A 15,944-nucleotide genomic window follows, 5' to 3' on the forward strand; every position below is an offset into this window, starting at 1 on the left:
CTATCTAACTATTCTATCTAACATTCATTAGTAGGTAACCTGCTCTACCCTGATGAACTGGTCTGCAAATCAGTGGAAAAATTTCAATTTTGAATTCTTCACTCAAAGAATTCAAAATTGAAATTTTTGGTTCCGATACAAGCATCTATAAAACATGGTGGAGGCTTTGTCATGCTTTTGGCTGCATTGCAGACAGTGGTGTTGGGGATCTGATTTTGATCCACCCTGCAGTACCAACTTGAATTAATTTGACTGACAACAGTTTCATTTTTCGGCATGAGAATGATCTCAAACACGGTGCCAATTCAATAAAAGCTTGCGTGGATAGAAAAACACAAAGTGGAGCACGATCGGTCATTGATTAGCCTCCCCGAAGCCTGGACCTCAACGTTATTGAAGCTGTGTGGGATCATCTTGACAGAGAAAATGTTTGTTTCAAGAAACTGCTGTACCCATTTTCCATTTCCATTTCTATAAAGAACTGAGGGCCGACTCAAGACTTTTACACAGTGCTGTATTTTTCTGAAACGTCACACTCAGCTTGATCTGGAAGTAGCTCCTGCTGCAGCTGGTGAAGCTGTGGCTGGATCTGCGTGCCATAACAACATTATTATGAGATCAAACATACTGAAATGTGCCAGTTCTGATATGTTCACACTCAAAGCTTAAAGCATTAGGCACAAAAACTGGCAGAACACCCTAAAATACACAAGTTAGATTACCATTTTTTGATGATATGCTTTACTGGTTGTGGAGCTGTGATAACAAAATGCAGGGTCTTTGACATGGTGTCATTTAGTTTGGCTCTAGCTCAGAGTGAAAGTTCACTGAATTTTAAGGTTATTTGTCTGTTGATGCCGTGCCTTTTTTTGTATGAAAGTAACTCTGGCAATGACCAATGAGAATCTGGTCAGATGGAGAGCATATAAAGCGAAAAAAAAAAATAGCTGTCTGTTGTCCCAGAAATCGTGGCGCTAATTTGGCTTAACAATGAGCCCCTTCACAAATTAAATGCATGCTAAAAAATGACACCTACCTTGTGTGTTTAAGTGCAATACCAAGAGGTCATTTATAAGCATTTGTATGTGATGAGTTAGAAGTAATGGGGCAGTTTGACTGTTGCCGTAAAGACAGTGCATAATGGCACCGATGCTAAAGGACACCTTGTGCATATCTGTGAAACGCCAGCGGCTTTGACAACACAGCAGTATTTGAGGTCCTCTCATGTTTATATGTTGCATCTGCTCATGTTTTTCTCTGCCGTGTCCTTGACTGCTGCAAAGTCTGTTTGCAGACTGAAAGAAAATGTAAACTTACACATTCACCCGTGCAGACCCTTTTCTTTTCTCAGCTCTGCCTCAGTATTTGTAGAAACATTTGCATTCAAACTATCTGTGCCAAAAAGATTATGTTGTGGATTTGATTCGGTTGACTGTGCATGCATACATGCATTTCCTCAAATGCATGCATCGAGAGGAATACAGTGACCTTTTCACTAAATAAGCTTATAAATGCACGCAAACACTGGAAGATAACTCGCGTTGCGGCTTTAAATCATCCGTGGCAGCACTGTTGTGAAGAAAATACTGAGCACGGAGTTTAAAATGCAACCGACCATTTTACTGCACATCAGTGAGTTGAGCCTGTTTGTTAAAGGAATAGAGGTCGCATAGTCAGAAATTAATTCAAATGAGAGGAATCGAAACTCAACACACTGCTGTTGTGCTTCTATGTACAAACCTTAACACGTGTTATATATATCTAACACATCTTAATAATTTAAAGCACAGTTTATTCTCGCAAAGTAATTACTTTTGGACAGATGTACTAGTTGTTGTAACTTAATGGAAGCCTTCACTTTGATCCGATTTGTTACAGTGCAAGAATAAATTTAGCCCAAACAGATGCTTACCCCCAGTCTTGGAGTATACATCTTTTTCTTGGGTGTAATGTGAGTTAGGATAATTAAGCTGCAGGACTTGACGTTAGATAATGGACCGCGGCAGTGAAAGGCGTCCATAATGACTGATGAGAACTCGGGCCATTGTTGTTAAGAGCGTGGACGCCAAGATGCAGCCGCACACCGCCAGACGTATAATCACAGATCCTGTAGATAGTCATATGAAGTCATCAGCGCACGGCAAACCATTTCTGTCTACAGTATTTTTCTTTCAGACTCCCTCCTTCTCAAACACCCATCACAAGCAGTTACTCTAAGATGGACACTTATACACTCCCCCGTTCGTTATATTGATCCATGCTTACACAAGCATTAGCACTCACTTAGAATGAGAGGCATGTCTTCACCCAAACTCAGGAGCACCGAGCACAAACACATCCATACAAATGGACGCAGCCGAGTTTCTCGTGTCACTCTGTGAAATACACACTTGAACTTGTCAGGATAAAAACATGCGTCCTTCCAAATGGAATCGGAGCGCATAGATGCTGATGTATTCATCCAGTGTGTGTGATTTAACGAGGCCTGCTCCGTCTCGTCATAAATCACATTAATAATCTGAGCTTCCCATTGATTTTTAGTTTTTAAGCCCTCCCCCCACCCACCCTGGTGTATTATTTGACATCTCCAGCCTTTCCTTCTGGTTTGATGAACTCCACTCAGACGCACACACACACACACACACAGAACTCACGAATCCGCTCTTCCTTTTAGAAGTCTTTATTCATCTGCGTAGAAAAAAAGACGACAGACCAATAAATGGAATAGCGTTTTGCACCCTTTTTTTATGTTTATACATAAGAGTGTTTTCATTATCACATCTGAGGGTGACACTTTTAAAGGAAAAGGATCTCTACACAGAATGAAAGGAAGCTTCAGTGCTCTTAAAAAAATTAAAAAAAAAAAATAAAACAAATGCAAAAAAAAAAAAAAAAACCCCTAAAAAACCCACACCGGAGCTCTTCCAATATTACTGGTACACTGTAACACAGGTTGAAAAAGAGAAAGAGAGCTACTCAAAGTAAGACTTGGGTTTCAACACTTACAGGCTCTATCTAAATCACCCCTCCCGACTCTCCCCCTTTATTTTTCTCTCTCTACCTTCTCCTCTTCCTCTTCCTGTTAATCTCTGGCTGTATTTTATTAGCGTCTTCCTTGATGTTCCTCCTCCCTTAAAGTACATTAGTGTGGTCAGTGAGAGGCGGTCAGAAAGCAGGGGGTCGCTCGTTTCCCTGTGGTTGTCTTTGAGTTGAATTGCACAGTGTAGCGGTCAGGCTGTGATCCCAGTCACCAGAACATAGTGTCTATGCTGTGCTAAGGCCTATAAAACCACACGACCTGAGTCAACTTATACGTTTCACCTCCCAGAATGCACTAGATCAGGTGTGATTATACTAGTATTTTTAGTTTCTCCAATTCAGCTAATCTTTATTATAATACAAGTAAATAAATTGCCTTTGTATATGAGAGTGATTTAAATTAACTGATTGAAGAGGACCTATTATGCGCTTCCCTATTTTCTGTCTATCATTTCAAACATGGGCCTTAAAAAAACAAACTTCAAATTGCTATGTTATTTTTTTTTTCTACTCTTCGATCTGTTCATGTCAAAAAAGAGGCGATCTCTATAATATGGTCATCACAAGCACACAGCTCTAGTTGTGAGCACAGCACTCCCACCAGTCTGCTGTTCAAACCCTCTGAGGGGCACAGGAAAGGGAGCTGAAGTGGCTCGTCTCAGACAGTGGGTGAACTGAGGGGCTGCACCGAGATAAATGACGGTAATTTTGGATTGTAATTCATGCAAAGCAACTCTAGTGCTCGAAGAATAAAAATATGAGGCTGGAAATGAGCAGAATAGGTCCACTTGAATCATCTGGTCCATACAGCGTGAGGCAATTGTGGAAAAACGTCTGTCTTAGATTCCTGCACCCTGGGGTAATGTCTTTGAACTGCTTGGTTCATTTAACTAACAGTAAAAAGAGATAAAGATTTTCAATTTACTGAGTAATAAGACTGAGAAAAACTGCAAATACTTAAAATTGGGAAGCTGCAACAGGGAAACATTTGGCATTTGTTTACACAGAGGAATAAAATATTTTAATTTTTATTATTGAGAGTTTTACAGTTTGGTCAGGTGTTTTTAACTGATTCCTGATTCCTGTCTGGTATTTTTGCTGTAGTCAATCAATATATTGTAAGACACTAATAGATTTCTTTATATACAAATCTTTCTACTCTCCTTTTAAATAAACACCGAGAAAAATATTTTTCCCCCCGCTGTAGTCGAATAGATTTGTTAAGAGTGGATTTTAACAAAGAGTAATCAGACCAGTGCCGTTCCAACTTCCACCAAAAAAAGTGTCAGCTGCTAAAACTTATTTTTAATTAAGAAGGTTTAGCCATCCTCTAGAAGATAATGGGTTACTATAATAAGATGTGTGATTAGGATTCTTTCACTTCATTTGCAAAGATAATTTAATAATGACACCAGACCACAATAAAAACTGGGTACATGCAGTGCTGAAATTCCAAGATGAAGTTTTTTTTTCTTCTTTTTATTTTTTACAATAATAGTCGTTCTTGTCAGGCTTGTCTGTTGTCCTGTGGTCTTGGCAATCAGTGTATTTTTTACTCAGATTGTCTCGCCGTGCTTCTTGTCCTTGTTGTTGTCCTACCGATGTTTTTAAAATCCTGAAATGTGCTGTTTATTAAAAAGAAAAAGATACACGAGGTGAAAGGTAACTACCAAGAAATGTTAAATTCATCTTTGAATTTCAATGATCACAGGCACCTGAAAACAGTCCTTGAAAGAAGCATGCACTCTGTTATCACTCGGCATGTGCTGAGTGCAGTGGGTACACTGTGGGCAAAAACTTCATTCTTTTTTTTCTTTCTTTTTTTTGGACTATGATGTCACATTATTCCAGTTGTCAACCCTCTTCTTTAACCACCCACTCCCTTCTTGATCCCCCATCTTTTTTTCCCTTTGTGTGCTTTTTTACCTCCTGCTGCTGCATTTGTCACACGCCCTTTTTTCCACTTAGCTCCCCTTTTCTGTCCTCGCTCTCTGCCTGAAGCCAACACACCTCTCTCTGCGTCTACATCCCCCCAACACAACTCCGCACCCTCTTTTTTTTTTCTCATCTCCTTTGATGTTTTCTCCATCCATACATCCATCCATCCATCTATCCATCACCCCCCGCCCAAACACATGCTCTCTCTCTCACTCTCATTAGTCTCCTCGTGCTGTGGTTTGTGTCTCTCGTCTCTGTCAGAACTGTTATCACTGCTGTCAGCTCCCTTGGCGAGAACAAAGTCGTCCTCTGCTCACAGCACCACAAAAGACACAAGAGAAATAAAAGGAAAGAGCCTCAGCTGAAGAAAAAAAAAGAGGCGGAAAGGAGGAAAAAATTAAAAAGGAGGGGAGTAAACCAGAGGAAAGGAAGGGGCTTGGAACACATCTTTTCATGTCAACCATGATGCATTGTCATCTGTGGGTTATAACAACCATTGATTTCTTCCTCTGTCATCCCTTTTATCTATACAGCACAAAGCTTACAGTTGGTTGGAAGATTTGAGACCTATCTCTATACACATCAAGTGCCTTTTCCCCATATTATAAATATATCTCCTTCTAAATCAGCTAAGCCTAGTATATCAACCTCAAATAATTTACTGTGTATTATCATTAGCTGAGAAGAACAGTAGGTTTGAAAGACACTGAGATATCCAAAAGAGAAACTGTAACCATTTATAAGAAGCGCTGAAAGAAGGGCCTACTATAAATTGTATTTATACAGTAGAAGAGTATAGTAGGACTTACACTTCTGTCACTCTAGCAATTGTCCAATTAACATAGCAGAAATTCTCTACTTAACAAACCAATCAGAATTGAACCAGCAGAGGCACAGAGGGTACTTTGGAAACCAAGGACAAAATAACCACTAGCCAACAGGGCTTTCGTGGCTCAGGGAGTGCGTCCCTGTATCATCACGTGTAGGCATAATCTATGTCAGGGATGCCACCCTCTCTGTAGCCACGGTTGGTGCCATATGTAACACGATGGTGGCTGGTTTGGCTGAGGATGGTGCCATTTAGGCTGCCAGCTCCGTGACTGCTCCGGTAGGTCCCGTTAGCTTGGGAGGAAGAGGAGGAGGAGGAGGGGAAAATGGTGTGGATGTAGGTGACATCCTCCAGCTTAGGCTGAACAGGCTGATGGGCCATAGCTGTCATCTGAAACCCTGCAGGAGGGGCCCTGATCTCTAAGATGGAAGTGTCTTTCTTGGTGCCTGACTCTACATAGTCATCATAATGTTTTCCTCCCCGGCCCCTGTTGTATGAGCCCGAGTCCCCGGATATGTAACCTGATCTCTGTCCATACCAGCAGAAGATGCCAAAGATTAACAGAAGGCTCACTAATGCTGTGGCACCCCCAATAATCCCAGCCAGTGGCAGGGCTGTTAATTCTGAGTCTCGTCCCTTTTTATCTGAGCCCTCTTCTCCTGAGTGTGCCAGAGCATCTCCAGTCTCTATCTGTGCACAGGCCGGGGCTGAGTCTTTACTGTCCATGTCCGTGCTGACAGCTCGAGACGAACCCATGCTGGGGCTCCCAAAGGAAGTTTCCTGTCGTAATGGCAGCAGGCAGATGAGGTAATGGGAACGTGGGGTGAGCTGGGTTAGAAGATACTGCCTCCTTTCTCCAGGTACCAAAGTCTCTGTTATTGAACCGAGAGCTGCACTGCTGCCCAGCCTCAGCCACGACAGGCGGAAGGAGGGTGCCGGCTCTGGACAAAGCCAACTCACCAGCACGCTGTCTGAAGAGAGAGGTTTTACAGTCAGCTCCAGTGCCTCTCCAGATACGTGCCCTCCTTCACCTGGGGGCAGAGGCATAACTAGGCCTGGCCGCTTAGCTCGCAGGGTGAAAAGAGAACCCTGTGTGGGGATGAGCAGAGAGGTAGTGGTGGTGCTGCCATGGGGGACTGAAGCCACTGCTTGACCCCCTCCAACACCATCTTCACCTCCTCCATCTTTGTCTGCTGGGTTCATCCCTATTCCAGTATTAGGAACAGGAGGAGGACCTTCACACTGCTCCATCAGAGAAGTTAGGTCTCTAAGGGCCTGACCCCTTACAGGCTCAGGCCCCTGACAGGTTAGACCCCTAACTGTAACCGCCGCCCCCCGACCGTGCAGCCAGGCATGGAGCCAGCGAAGGTTGCAGCCGCAGTACCAGGGGTTTCCTCGCAGCAGTAGCAGCTCCAGGCTTTCTGTGTCCTTAAAAAGTCCCCGGGGCAGAGTGGTCAGATTATTCCCCGACAGGTCCAGCCTCTGCAGCCGCCGCATCCCATCTAGCGCCCCCCTCGAGATGTGGGTCATTCCATTGTCTTGCAAATGGAGTCGCACAAGGTGAGCTGAAGGCAGGTTGGCAGGTGGAGACTGCAGAGCATTCCTGACCAGTGAAAGCTCAGTCAGGTTGGAAAGACGAGAAAAGGTGTCATCTGCTATGCGTGTGTTGGCCAGCAGGTTCCCGTCCAGGACCAAGCGTCTCAGGGAGGAGAGCCCACGGAAGGCATGAGTGGGGATGGTGCTGATTCTGTTGTCATCCAGTCGCAACTCTTCCAAGGATGTTGGCAGGCCTGCGGGGATGCTTGACAGGTGGTTCCGAGACAGAAACAGCAGTCGAAGCCGTGGGGTCCCAGAAAAGGCTCGGTCCTGGATGCTAACTGTGGATATGGAGTTATCATCCAGGTGTAAACGTTCTAGTAATGGTAACTTGGCAAGAGCCGACCGCGGTAACGTTCGTATATTATTATCCTGCAAATGGAGCTCCCGTAATGAAGGCGGGAGGTGTATAGGAAATTCATCCAACTGGTTGGCATACAGGTAAATCACTCGTATGGAAGTGCTGCGTTCCAGCGACGGTGGCAGCCCAGCGTTACTCAGGCGGTTGCTCTGTAAGTACAGGATGGCAGCCATTAACGGCAGCGGAGGAATAATGCTGAGACCACGGTCATTGCAGTAGACAAAACCCTCGTCGCAGCGGCACACCGAGGGGCAAACTATGCCCTCGTCTCCCTCTCCCGTCTCCATGGCAATTGCCGCTGCCGCCAGTTCCAGCACCTCAGCCAATAAGGTGAGGCACAGGAGGAGCAGGAAGAGCCAATCGCGGAGTTCTGCAACACTCTCAGCTGCCATGGTGGCGCACAGCTCCTGATAGGAGAGAAAATGGGAAACTGGATCAAAAACAAAGTACAGACACTGAAACCCAATGATTCTAAAATGAATGGAGAAAAAAAATTTCATTATATTCAAATAGGGAAGCAAAAAAGAAGGATGAGACAGAGCAAGATAGACCCCACAGCGAAACTCTATCTCCAAAATTACTCGACCAAAGTGCTGTGTTTTCTACCTGCTGATAAAAGTAAAGTCTCTTTAAATCTCTAAAGTGCAAAAGATTTGGGGATTGAATCATCAGATGCACTTATAAGAAGCTGCCCACTATTATATGGGTCAGAGCGACCAAGCAGAAGACAAACGCACATTTAGAGACAGAGTGTGATGAGGGGTGGATTGGCTGGACGAGGAAGATTACGAGAATCGGAGAAAGCAAAGGGACGACAGAAATGGAGAAAATTGGACAGTGACATTTGAAGGAAGGGAAAATAAGTGAAGAGGAGTTTTTTTTCTTCCACAGAGATTAACTGAAATGGAGTGAGTGACATGAAACTAAAATGGAGGCGAGATCGGGGAGGAGGAAATCAGATTAATTGCCCACAGTCCAGTTGATGGCTCAGAGAGTAGCAGAACTACTAAACTTGTTGTTATTGCCCTATATCTACCCCCTAAAATATATTTAAAAAAGAAAAAACTGAAGAGAATATAGAAGAAAAGCAGAGAAATTTAGGTTTCTTATTGTATACTCAGAAACACAATTTATCTATCCGAGGTCGTGACCAAAACACACACTGAGAAATTTGCTCACACAAATAAACAAACGTACTGAGCACAAAGCATTCACATACAGAAGTCTCAGTACAAGCTGACATGTATAATGCATGGTTTCACTCAGTTGTTATTGTTCGTGAAATTTCTATAAATTATTCAGGAAAGTGGTCCTGAAATCCCCAGAAATGTTTTAGTGAGATGTTTTACAGAGAAGCATTTTTCTGCAACATTAATAGGTTCCTTGGTCGATGTTTTATGACTTGTCTCCTTGCAAATCCTTGACACCAACATCAATAACATGAATTTACAATTCAGATAAAATGATCTCCGTACGTGCACATTCATGGCACACTATATTTAGATTATGAAAAATATACAGTGGTGAAAGTTGTGGAAATTGCATTGTGGCGTCCTCGTGTTTGAATCCTTTCTTTTGAGTAGCCCGAGGCTGGAAAATGTGCCCTGATGTGAAATGCCTGACATGATTTGACAGCACATTTGATAAACAAATCCTCTAAAGGCAAGTTTTTTTCCCCCTTTCTCCGCCCCTTCTGCGCATGCATGTTTGCGTGTGTGTGTTTGTATGTGAACTCTGTGCTACATGTAAAATTGCCCCTTGGCTGCAGTCAAAATCCATGCAAAGCAAACGAAAGATGGCAACAATAGTTGAGAGGCAAGGAGGGAGGGGTGGAGGCGAGGAGACAGATGGACAGTAGGACAGTCAGGAGGAGGAGGGGAGAGGGGGAAATGAGTTCCTGGCAGTGAAGACTGAAGTCACTATCAGCTGGAAAAAGAATAATGGCTCCAAATATTGGTTTGGTGTCATTTTTTCTATTCTGTGAGATGGATGTAAAAATAGCTGCATTTGTGTACCTGTACATGCTTGTGTGTGCGCCTCTGATGTGTGTGTGTGTGTGTGTGTGTTTGTGTATGAGAGAAAGATCTGTATCAACAACAACTAGCTCCTGTCTCAGCTCGACACCGGCAGCATTTGATATGTCAGGGTGAAAAAGAGTGTGTGCCACCTAATTCGACGTGGACCCAGACTTGATTTTTCTCTTTTCTTAATGGTATTTTTAGCTCAAATCTGACTATTTCTTTGCGTTCCCCGGCATGTGTGAGAGAGAAAAAGTAAGAAAGAGGGACACATACACACAAGAGGGACTGTCAAGGTAGGAGCTGAGACCATATTGGGATGCTCTATGAATATCAACTAGCATATGTTTCAGTGCCACACTATCCCTGCTTCCCTTTCATAAACATCCTCTTGGCACAAGCCGGCATGTGTGTTTCTTGCCCACATGCCAAGGTTTCCCATCGACACGTTCTTTTAATGATCCTGATTTTTCTCTCGTCTCTCTCCCCTCCCTGATCCATCCTCTCGCGCGCTCTCTCTCTCGCTGCATCTTTATCACGCCGTGTACCTCTCCAATCCGCCCACCTCTCCTTGATAATCTTTCATTATATCTGCTTTCAGGTTTGTTTACAGAAGTGTCCGTGCAGTCATCCTCCTCCTCTCCTCCCCTGTTTCTATCTCTCTCTAATCCTCTTTTATCGTTTCCTCTTCAGTCGTCCGTTGATTCCTGCACACTGAGATTGGATCAATCGGCTCTCTGCTTCCTCTCCTGTCCTCTCCTCCACATCAACTTAGTTTCTGTTTTTCATTTAGTTGCACCTCCCCCCCCCCCAAAAATCTCTTCCCCCTCCACCACTCCCGTCTCTTTCTTACTCCCTCTCTGCCTCGGCATTCTTGCCTCGGCATTCCCTTTCCGCTCCCTTGTGTTTTTTTGTTTTTGACCCCCCACTTCCCACAAACATTTTAATCATGTTCTGAAGTAAAGGAGCACAGAGCTGGTGTGTGTTTTCTAGTGTCTTCTTTCCTATCCTGTAGCTCAAAGCAAGATGTAAGTGTAGTGTTCCTCACTGTGATGAATGAAGTGTGTGCGTGTGTGTGTGTGAAAGGTCTGATCGACCCAGGATGTGATTGCCAAGGGCTTGCTCACCTGTTCAGTGTCTGTGCCTTTCACGCCCGCCGCAGCCTTGTTTTTCCTCTATCAAGGATTTGTGGAGGGGAGTATTAGTGTTTATATGGGTTATTGAGGATGTTGCTGTGGATCTCTGCGTGTTAGCACAATTTCACAGTCTCCTTCGAATCGTTCAGAAGTGTAGCCTCTTTCCTTCGGGCCGTTGAATCTTCCTCAGCTTGGGTGAATGATGATAGGGATGATGATAGCCTGTACTCCAGGGCTCCACAAGTAGCAACACCAGCATGGCTCAAAGCCGCCTCGGCATCCACATTTGTGTCTTCTTTGTGTGTGTGTGTGTCCTGCTGTCAAATTCTCTCTCTCTTGGTAAGGGGCTTTTAGGCCTGCCAACTCAAGTCATCTTCAGCAAGTGTCCAGAGGCCTAATTCTGAAACAGCCCCCCCCCCACACTCAAATGCTACAGTTGGGCAGACAGTCAGAAGATGGTTGCGGGCTCAAGGGTCCTTCTTCGAAGTCAAAAGCGACCCTGGTTACTCATGCAGGCAGTGGGTCATGCAAAAATAGTACTGTACCGTGCGGCACTTGCTTCAAATAGACAGGTAGTGGTTTTAATAGATGATCAAAATGAGAATAAGTACGCTTTTCACAGCTCAGAAAAATCCAACAAAGTGTCCTTGATCTGTTATTAGAGCTGTACTATAACAATTATTACAACATGCACTTCACGGTTCAGTGATAGTAATGAGCACTTTTTAAGGCAGTGATGGACAGGCTGGCCTCAGTAAGAGTACCGACTGTATGAGCAGGATTCAAGGGAAAAGCTCCTTTCTCCTTCTCCCTCAGTTTCAAGCACTCTCTCCTCTGTTAAATGTTTGATCACTTCCTTCTCAGTTCACACAGATCATCTTCAGCAAAGCCAGATGACAGCGTGTATTGTATACCGTCCGCTTTAAGGAGTGCTGTGATGGGCTGGCTCAGTGTGAAGAGTTGGTGGAAATGGAGAGCCTTTGTATCCTGAAGGTAGACTTCACTGGTGTCGACTTCAGCAGGACAGCTGGCTGAGTGTTAGTGAGCGCCGACCTGAAAAGAGACAGCAGGCAAGAGTAGTATTAGAGGCTTCATTTGGAGATGCATTTGAGCAACGAGGTAAAATCTGTCTGATACAATGGGCCATTTGTAACACATCAGACGCGAAAAGAGAGTGCACAACAAGGAGGATTAAAGGTCACTGATTCAGTTCACGACACTCTTTACAAATTTTGGATTACTGTATGCTGCTAATGGAACCAGAGACATTATAAGAGAGAGCCAGAGAGACGTGGCACAGATTTTGATGGAAGATCGCTCCAAAAGATGGATGGATGGACAGTGCTGTCTACAAGCCTTTGTTTCAAAATGTAACATGCAAATGCATGCACAACAAATGTAGCTGCATAAATACAGCTTAATCAAAATAAGTGAGCCGCGTGATAATGATGATGATGACACTTGCAGAAGTTATGCTAAAATATTTCAACATGTGCCAAAAACTAAGACTAAGTCTTCTGAAGTAACGTGTCTTAGAAGCTGCATAAAATACATTATGTCGTTGGCTTTGGGGCCAAGAGAGTCACTTTAAGTCATTCGTGTATCTACATTTTAACGAAAGCCTCTTAAGTTTGAGTCGGCTTGTAGTTTTTACTCTTATTTCAAGCTATGTTAAAAGGTTCATTTTCTTAACCGCTGGAGCTTGTCACAGCTGTTTTTGGGTGAGAGGTGGGGTAAAAACCACTCTATCACAGGACACAGAGAGACAGAAAACCATTCACACTTAGACACATGGCCAGTTTAAAATCACCAACCTTAAACTAATTTAAAGAAATGGATTCTGGTTAATAAAGGGAAATTGTTCTCATAAATCTGTTGTGGTAATGATCATAGAGTTTATTATATTTCCACAAAAAGAATATTTTAAATTTTGGCTTAATGCTTAATGTGCCGTAAATGAAACATCTTCTAATATATCTTCATTTGTTACACCTGTTTTGTGTAAATGATGCCACCATGTGCTGTTGAGTCTTAATGTTGGCACAATACAGAATCCTAAAAGGTACAGGCTAAATGATTATCCCCATCTGAATGGTTATACCTCTTAAAATTAAGTACCTCGTGAAAATACTTCCTGAAGGTCACCACTGCATATGCACAACACTGTGTTCCCAGTGGACACAAACCTCCCATTAAGGTAACTCCATATTTTATATCTGTGTTTTTTGTGTTTTTTTTCTCTTCAGACAAAGCTTTGGAGCTTTTATTAACCATCACGCGCTAAGTGCCTGTATCTTATGTGCAGAATCAAACCCCCCAGTGAACACTGGTTTTAGAGATATAAGGTTTTCATCAGGCATACTGAGTGTACAGAGACAAATTCATCAAGGCCATTAACTGCTCTGCTGCTCACATTCGCCTCTTCACTTCATCCCAAAGTAAGTAGACTACATAGCCAACTGGGAAATTATCATCCAGTTTGCTTAAACACAAATAGAGACAAATAAAGGCGTCCTCATTTTCATTTTCAAAGGACACGCGCTGCAGCTGAGAAGAACTTGGTCAACAGGCTTATGTCTGTACTCCTGTACATCCTCGAGGGGTGTTAAAAGCTGTGCACTCAGGGCGATGGTGTACAAGTTTTTGTTTCCCATGTGGTGTAACTGGTTCCACAGATGGAAACTGGATGTGCAGTTCAGTGAGGTGTTTGGTGAGATAAATGATCCTTTTTATAGGACATCTTCAGATTGATATCCAGTTGATGCCTAGTAAACTTATTCATATGTGCAGACTGTGGCTAACTCACATAATGAAAATCAAGCGACGTGAGGCAGAATGATAAAGAGGCAGTGTTTGCCAAATGTGTCGACTTTGTTATTGGCATTAAGGAGAAATGAGATAATGGCCTAAGCAAGGACTTGGTGCGGTACTCATTGTTATTCAGTTCATTTGTAATTTGTTAAGGTCTAACAGTTTGCATTTTTGGACTTTAAAGTAGCTACAAAAATAAACACTAATTGGATGTCATCAGTCACGTATTAACAGCAGATGTCACCTTTAATAACGTGAACTGTCATTTTAAAGCTAGTCCCTTTAATTAGTTGCAATTTCTGACCCAACTACTCTTAGACTCTGCACTAATCTTTGCATACCGCAGGCAAAACGTCTGCCTGCACTGGACAAGAAGTGACTATTGAGCATCGGCAGCATCTCCACAGCTCACTGCCATTGGTCATTAGACATCAATATGTGAAGCTCTATCTGTGTGATGTCAAGACTGTCCTTAAAACTTTTTTTGATGGAAGCAAGCCTAACTAGTGGGAGTGTGATGGGAGGACGGCAGACATAAGGAGCATCTATCAGAGCAAGGAGCTTGGAGGCAAAGTACATGCTAGTCATTTGGCAGAGTATGAAAACGGCTGTTTGTCAGAGTTTTGAGGAACGTTAGAGAAGGTTTCACCAAGGTAATGACTTTTGTTAGTCATAACTGCTTGAGAACATTAGAGGAAATATTCATATTACATATTTATCCATCTAAAAATAACCTTGTAGAAAGACGTTACACAAAACACGAATGGAGACACTTTGACATGGAGTCGCGATGATAAAGAAGTTCAAGTGTTTTAGTTTATTTCCTCTTTCATGTGGTTTCATTCCTCTGATGTTAACATTTTCTAGAAATGCACTAATTAGTGGTTTACAAGAATGATAGAATATAAAATTATGATAGAAAAGAGAGGTCAGCTGTTTCACTGTTAAGTCATTGAATAATATGAGGTGGGATCAGACCTTTAATATCAGGCAATGACAATGGGAAAATGAAAACTACTCTTCGAGTGATAGTGAAGGTTGAAAAGGTCTGACGAAAACAAGTAACCGAATGTCAAATAAAAAGTTCTACCTTACTGAAGTAACCATCATGTTTCAAAAGGGACAGCGTTTTCTTTGAAGGCGAAGGTGTCTAGTGTCAGGTTTGCATATCGCTTTTCTTCTTGGTCTGCAACCACTCCCGAATCAGTTGATGAATGCACATTTTTCTGTTGTTGATGGTGGTTATCATGGGGTCACTGACTGGTGACCCTGGGGACTAGGATTTGGCAGTAAATTTTAGAATGACTGCCAGCAACTACGTGCAACTATTCTGGGAGCATTTGTTTTTCCCTAACAACCGCTGGTTGCCAGGTGGTCTACAACTAGTCTCTGGATGAAACACGCCTTAGCTGATTAGTCAAAAAGTTAATTTAAAACAAGGTGGTGGTTATAGTTTGCAAAAGGGGAATAATTATTATCTTTTCTTAATCTTAACTGATAGCAGATTTTGAGTTTAGGACCATTTGTTGGATAAAACACTTCAAACCATATCTGATATGCTCATTTCCAGTTCCATATTTTCATTCTGGGACTCTATTGAGAGGTCAAGTAATCCCAAATTATCTTGTGCTAGGCTGTGGTGCAGCTTATATCCTTTTAGCTATTTTTCTTCTAACTAGCTACCCCTTGTAAACCAGAAGTTTGTAGGTAGGTTAAGTGGGTGGCGCTGTGTTAATATAGGTTTTATGTTGCAGTTTACTAAATTTTACAAATAGGCTTTATTTCATCAGCGTTTAAGTGTAAAATTTGCCTGTAGAAAGGTTATATATAGAAAGCAAACCGATGTCTGCTATTGTAATATTATTTCTTCTAATATTATATCCTCCTCTTTACATAGCATGTCACACTATGACTGAAACAAAGAAGCAGTTAAAAAGAAAGCAGTAATCCATATCGTGTGCTGAGGTCAAAAACATTTCTGACTGACCCTTCACTGCATGTCTTTTCTGTTGTACTCGATTTTTTTTGTCTTTTTGCATAACAGAGACCGGAGAGAACATCTCGTTCCTCAGGGGGACAGAAGTCACTCAGCTCTTGTGAGCCAGTCTATAACAACTGTGTAGCCTACAGGCAGGCAACAGTATGTGACTTTCACTGTGGCATCTGTGCTGTTCAGACGCTCTCACTCCTCTTTCCTTTGTGTTGTAATAACTAGA

At 42.7% G+C, this 15,944-nt stretch overlaps 2 protein-coding genes across 3 annotated transcripts in view; one reads left to right on the top strand and one right to left on the bottom strand.

Moving 5' to 3' along the window:
• The window catches only part of macrod1 (mono-ADP ribosylhydrolase 1), a 142,476-nt gene that overhangs the window by 27,484 nt on the left and 99,048 nt on the right, over positions 1-15,944 (top strand). The window lies entirely within an intron of this gene.
• Positions 2,015-15,944, bottom strand: part of flrt1b (fibronectin leucine rich transmembrane protein 1b) — a 33,020-nt gene continuing 19,090 nt past the window's right edge. The window contains exons 2-3 of the mRNA XM_063496281.1: positions 10,909-11,970; positions 2,015-8,170 (exon numbers count right to left, since the gene is read on the bottom strand). Of these exons, the coding sequence (XP_063352351.1) occupies positions 5,954-8,155 (2,202 nt within the window). The 5' untranslated portion in view covers positions 8,156-8,170; positions 10,909-11,970 and the 3' untranslated portion in view covers positions 2,015-5,953. The remainder of the gene's footprint in view (positions 8,171-10,908; positions 11,971-15,944) is intronic.

The sequence above is a fragment of the Pelmatolapia mariae genome, linkage group LG2 (assembly GCF_036321145.2).
Source record: "Pelmatolapia mariae isolate MD_Pm_ZW linkage group LG2, Pm_UMD_F_2, whole genome shotgun sequence".
Lineage (NCBI taxonomy): Eukaryota > Metazoa > Chordata > Actinopteri > Cichliformes > Cichlidae > Pelmatolapia > Pelmatolapia mariae.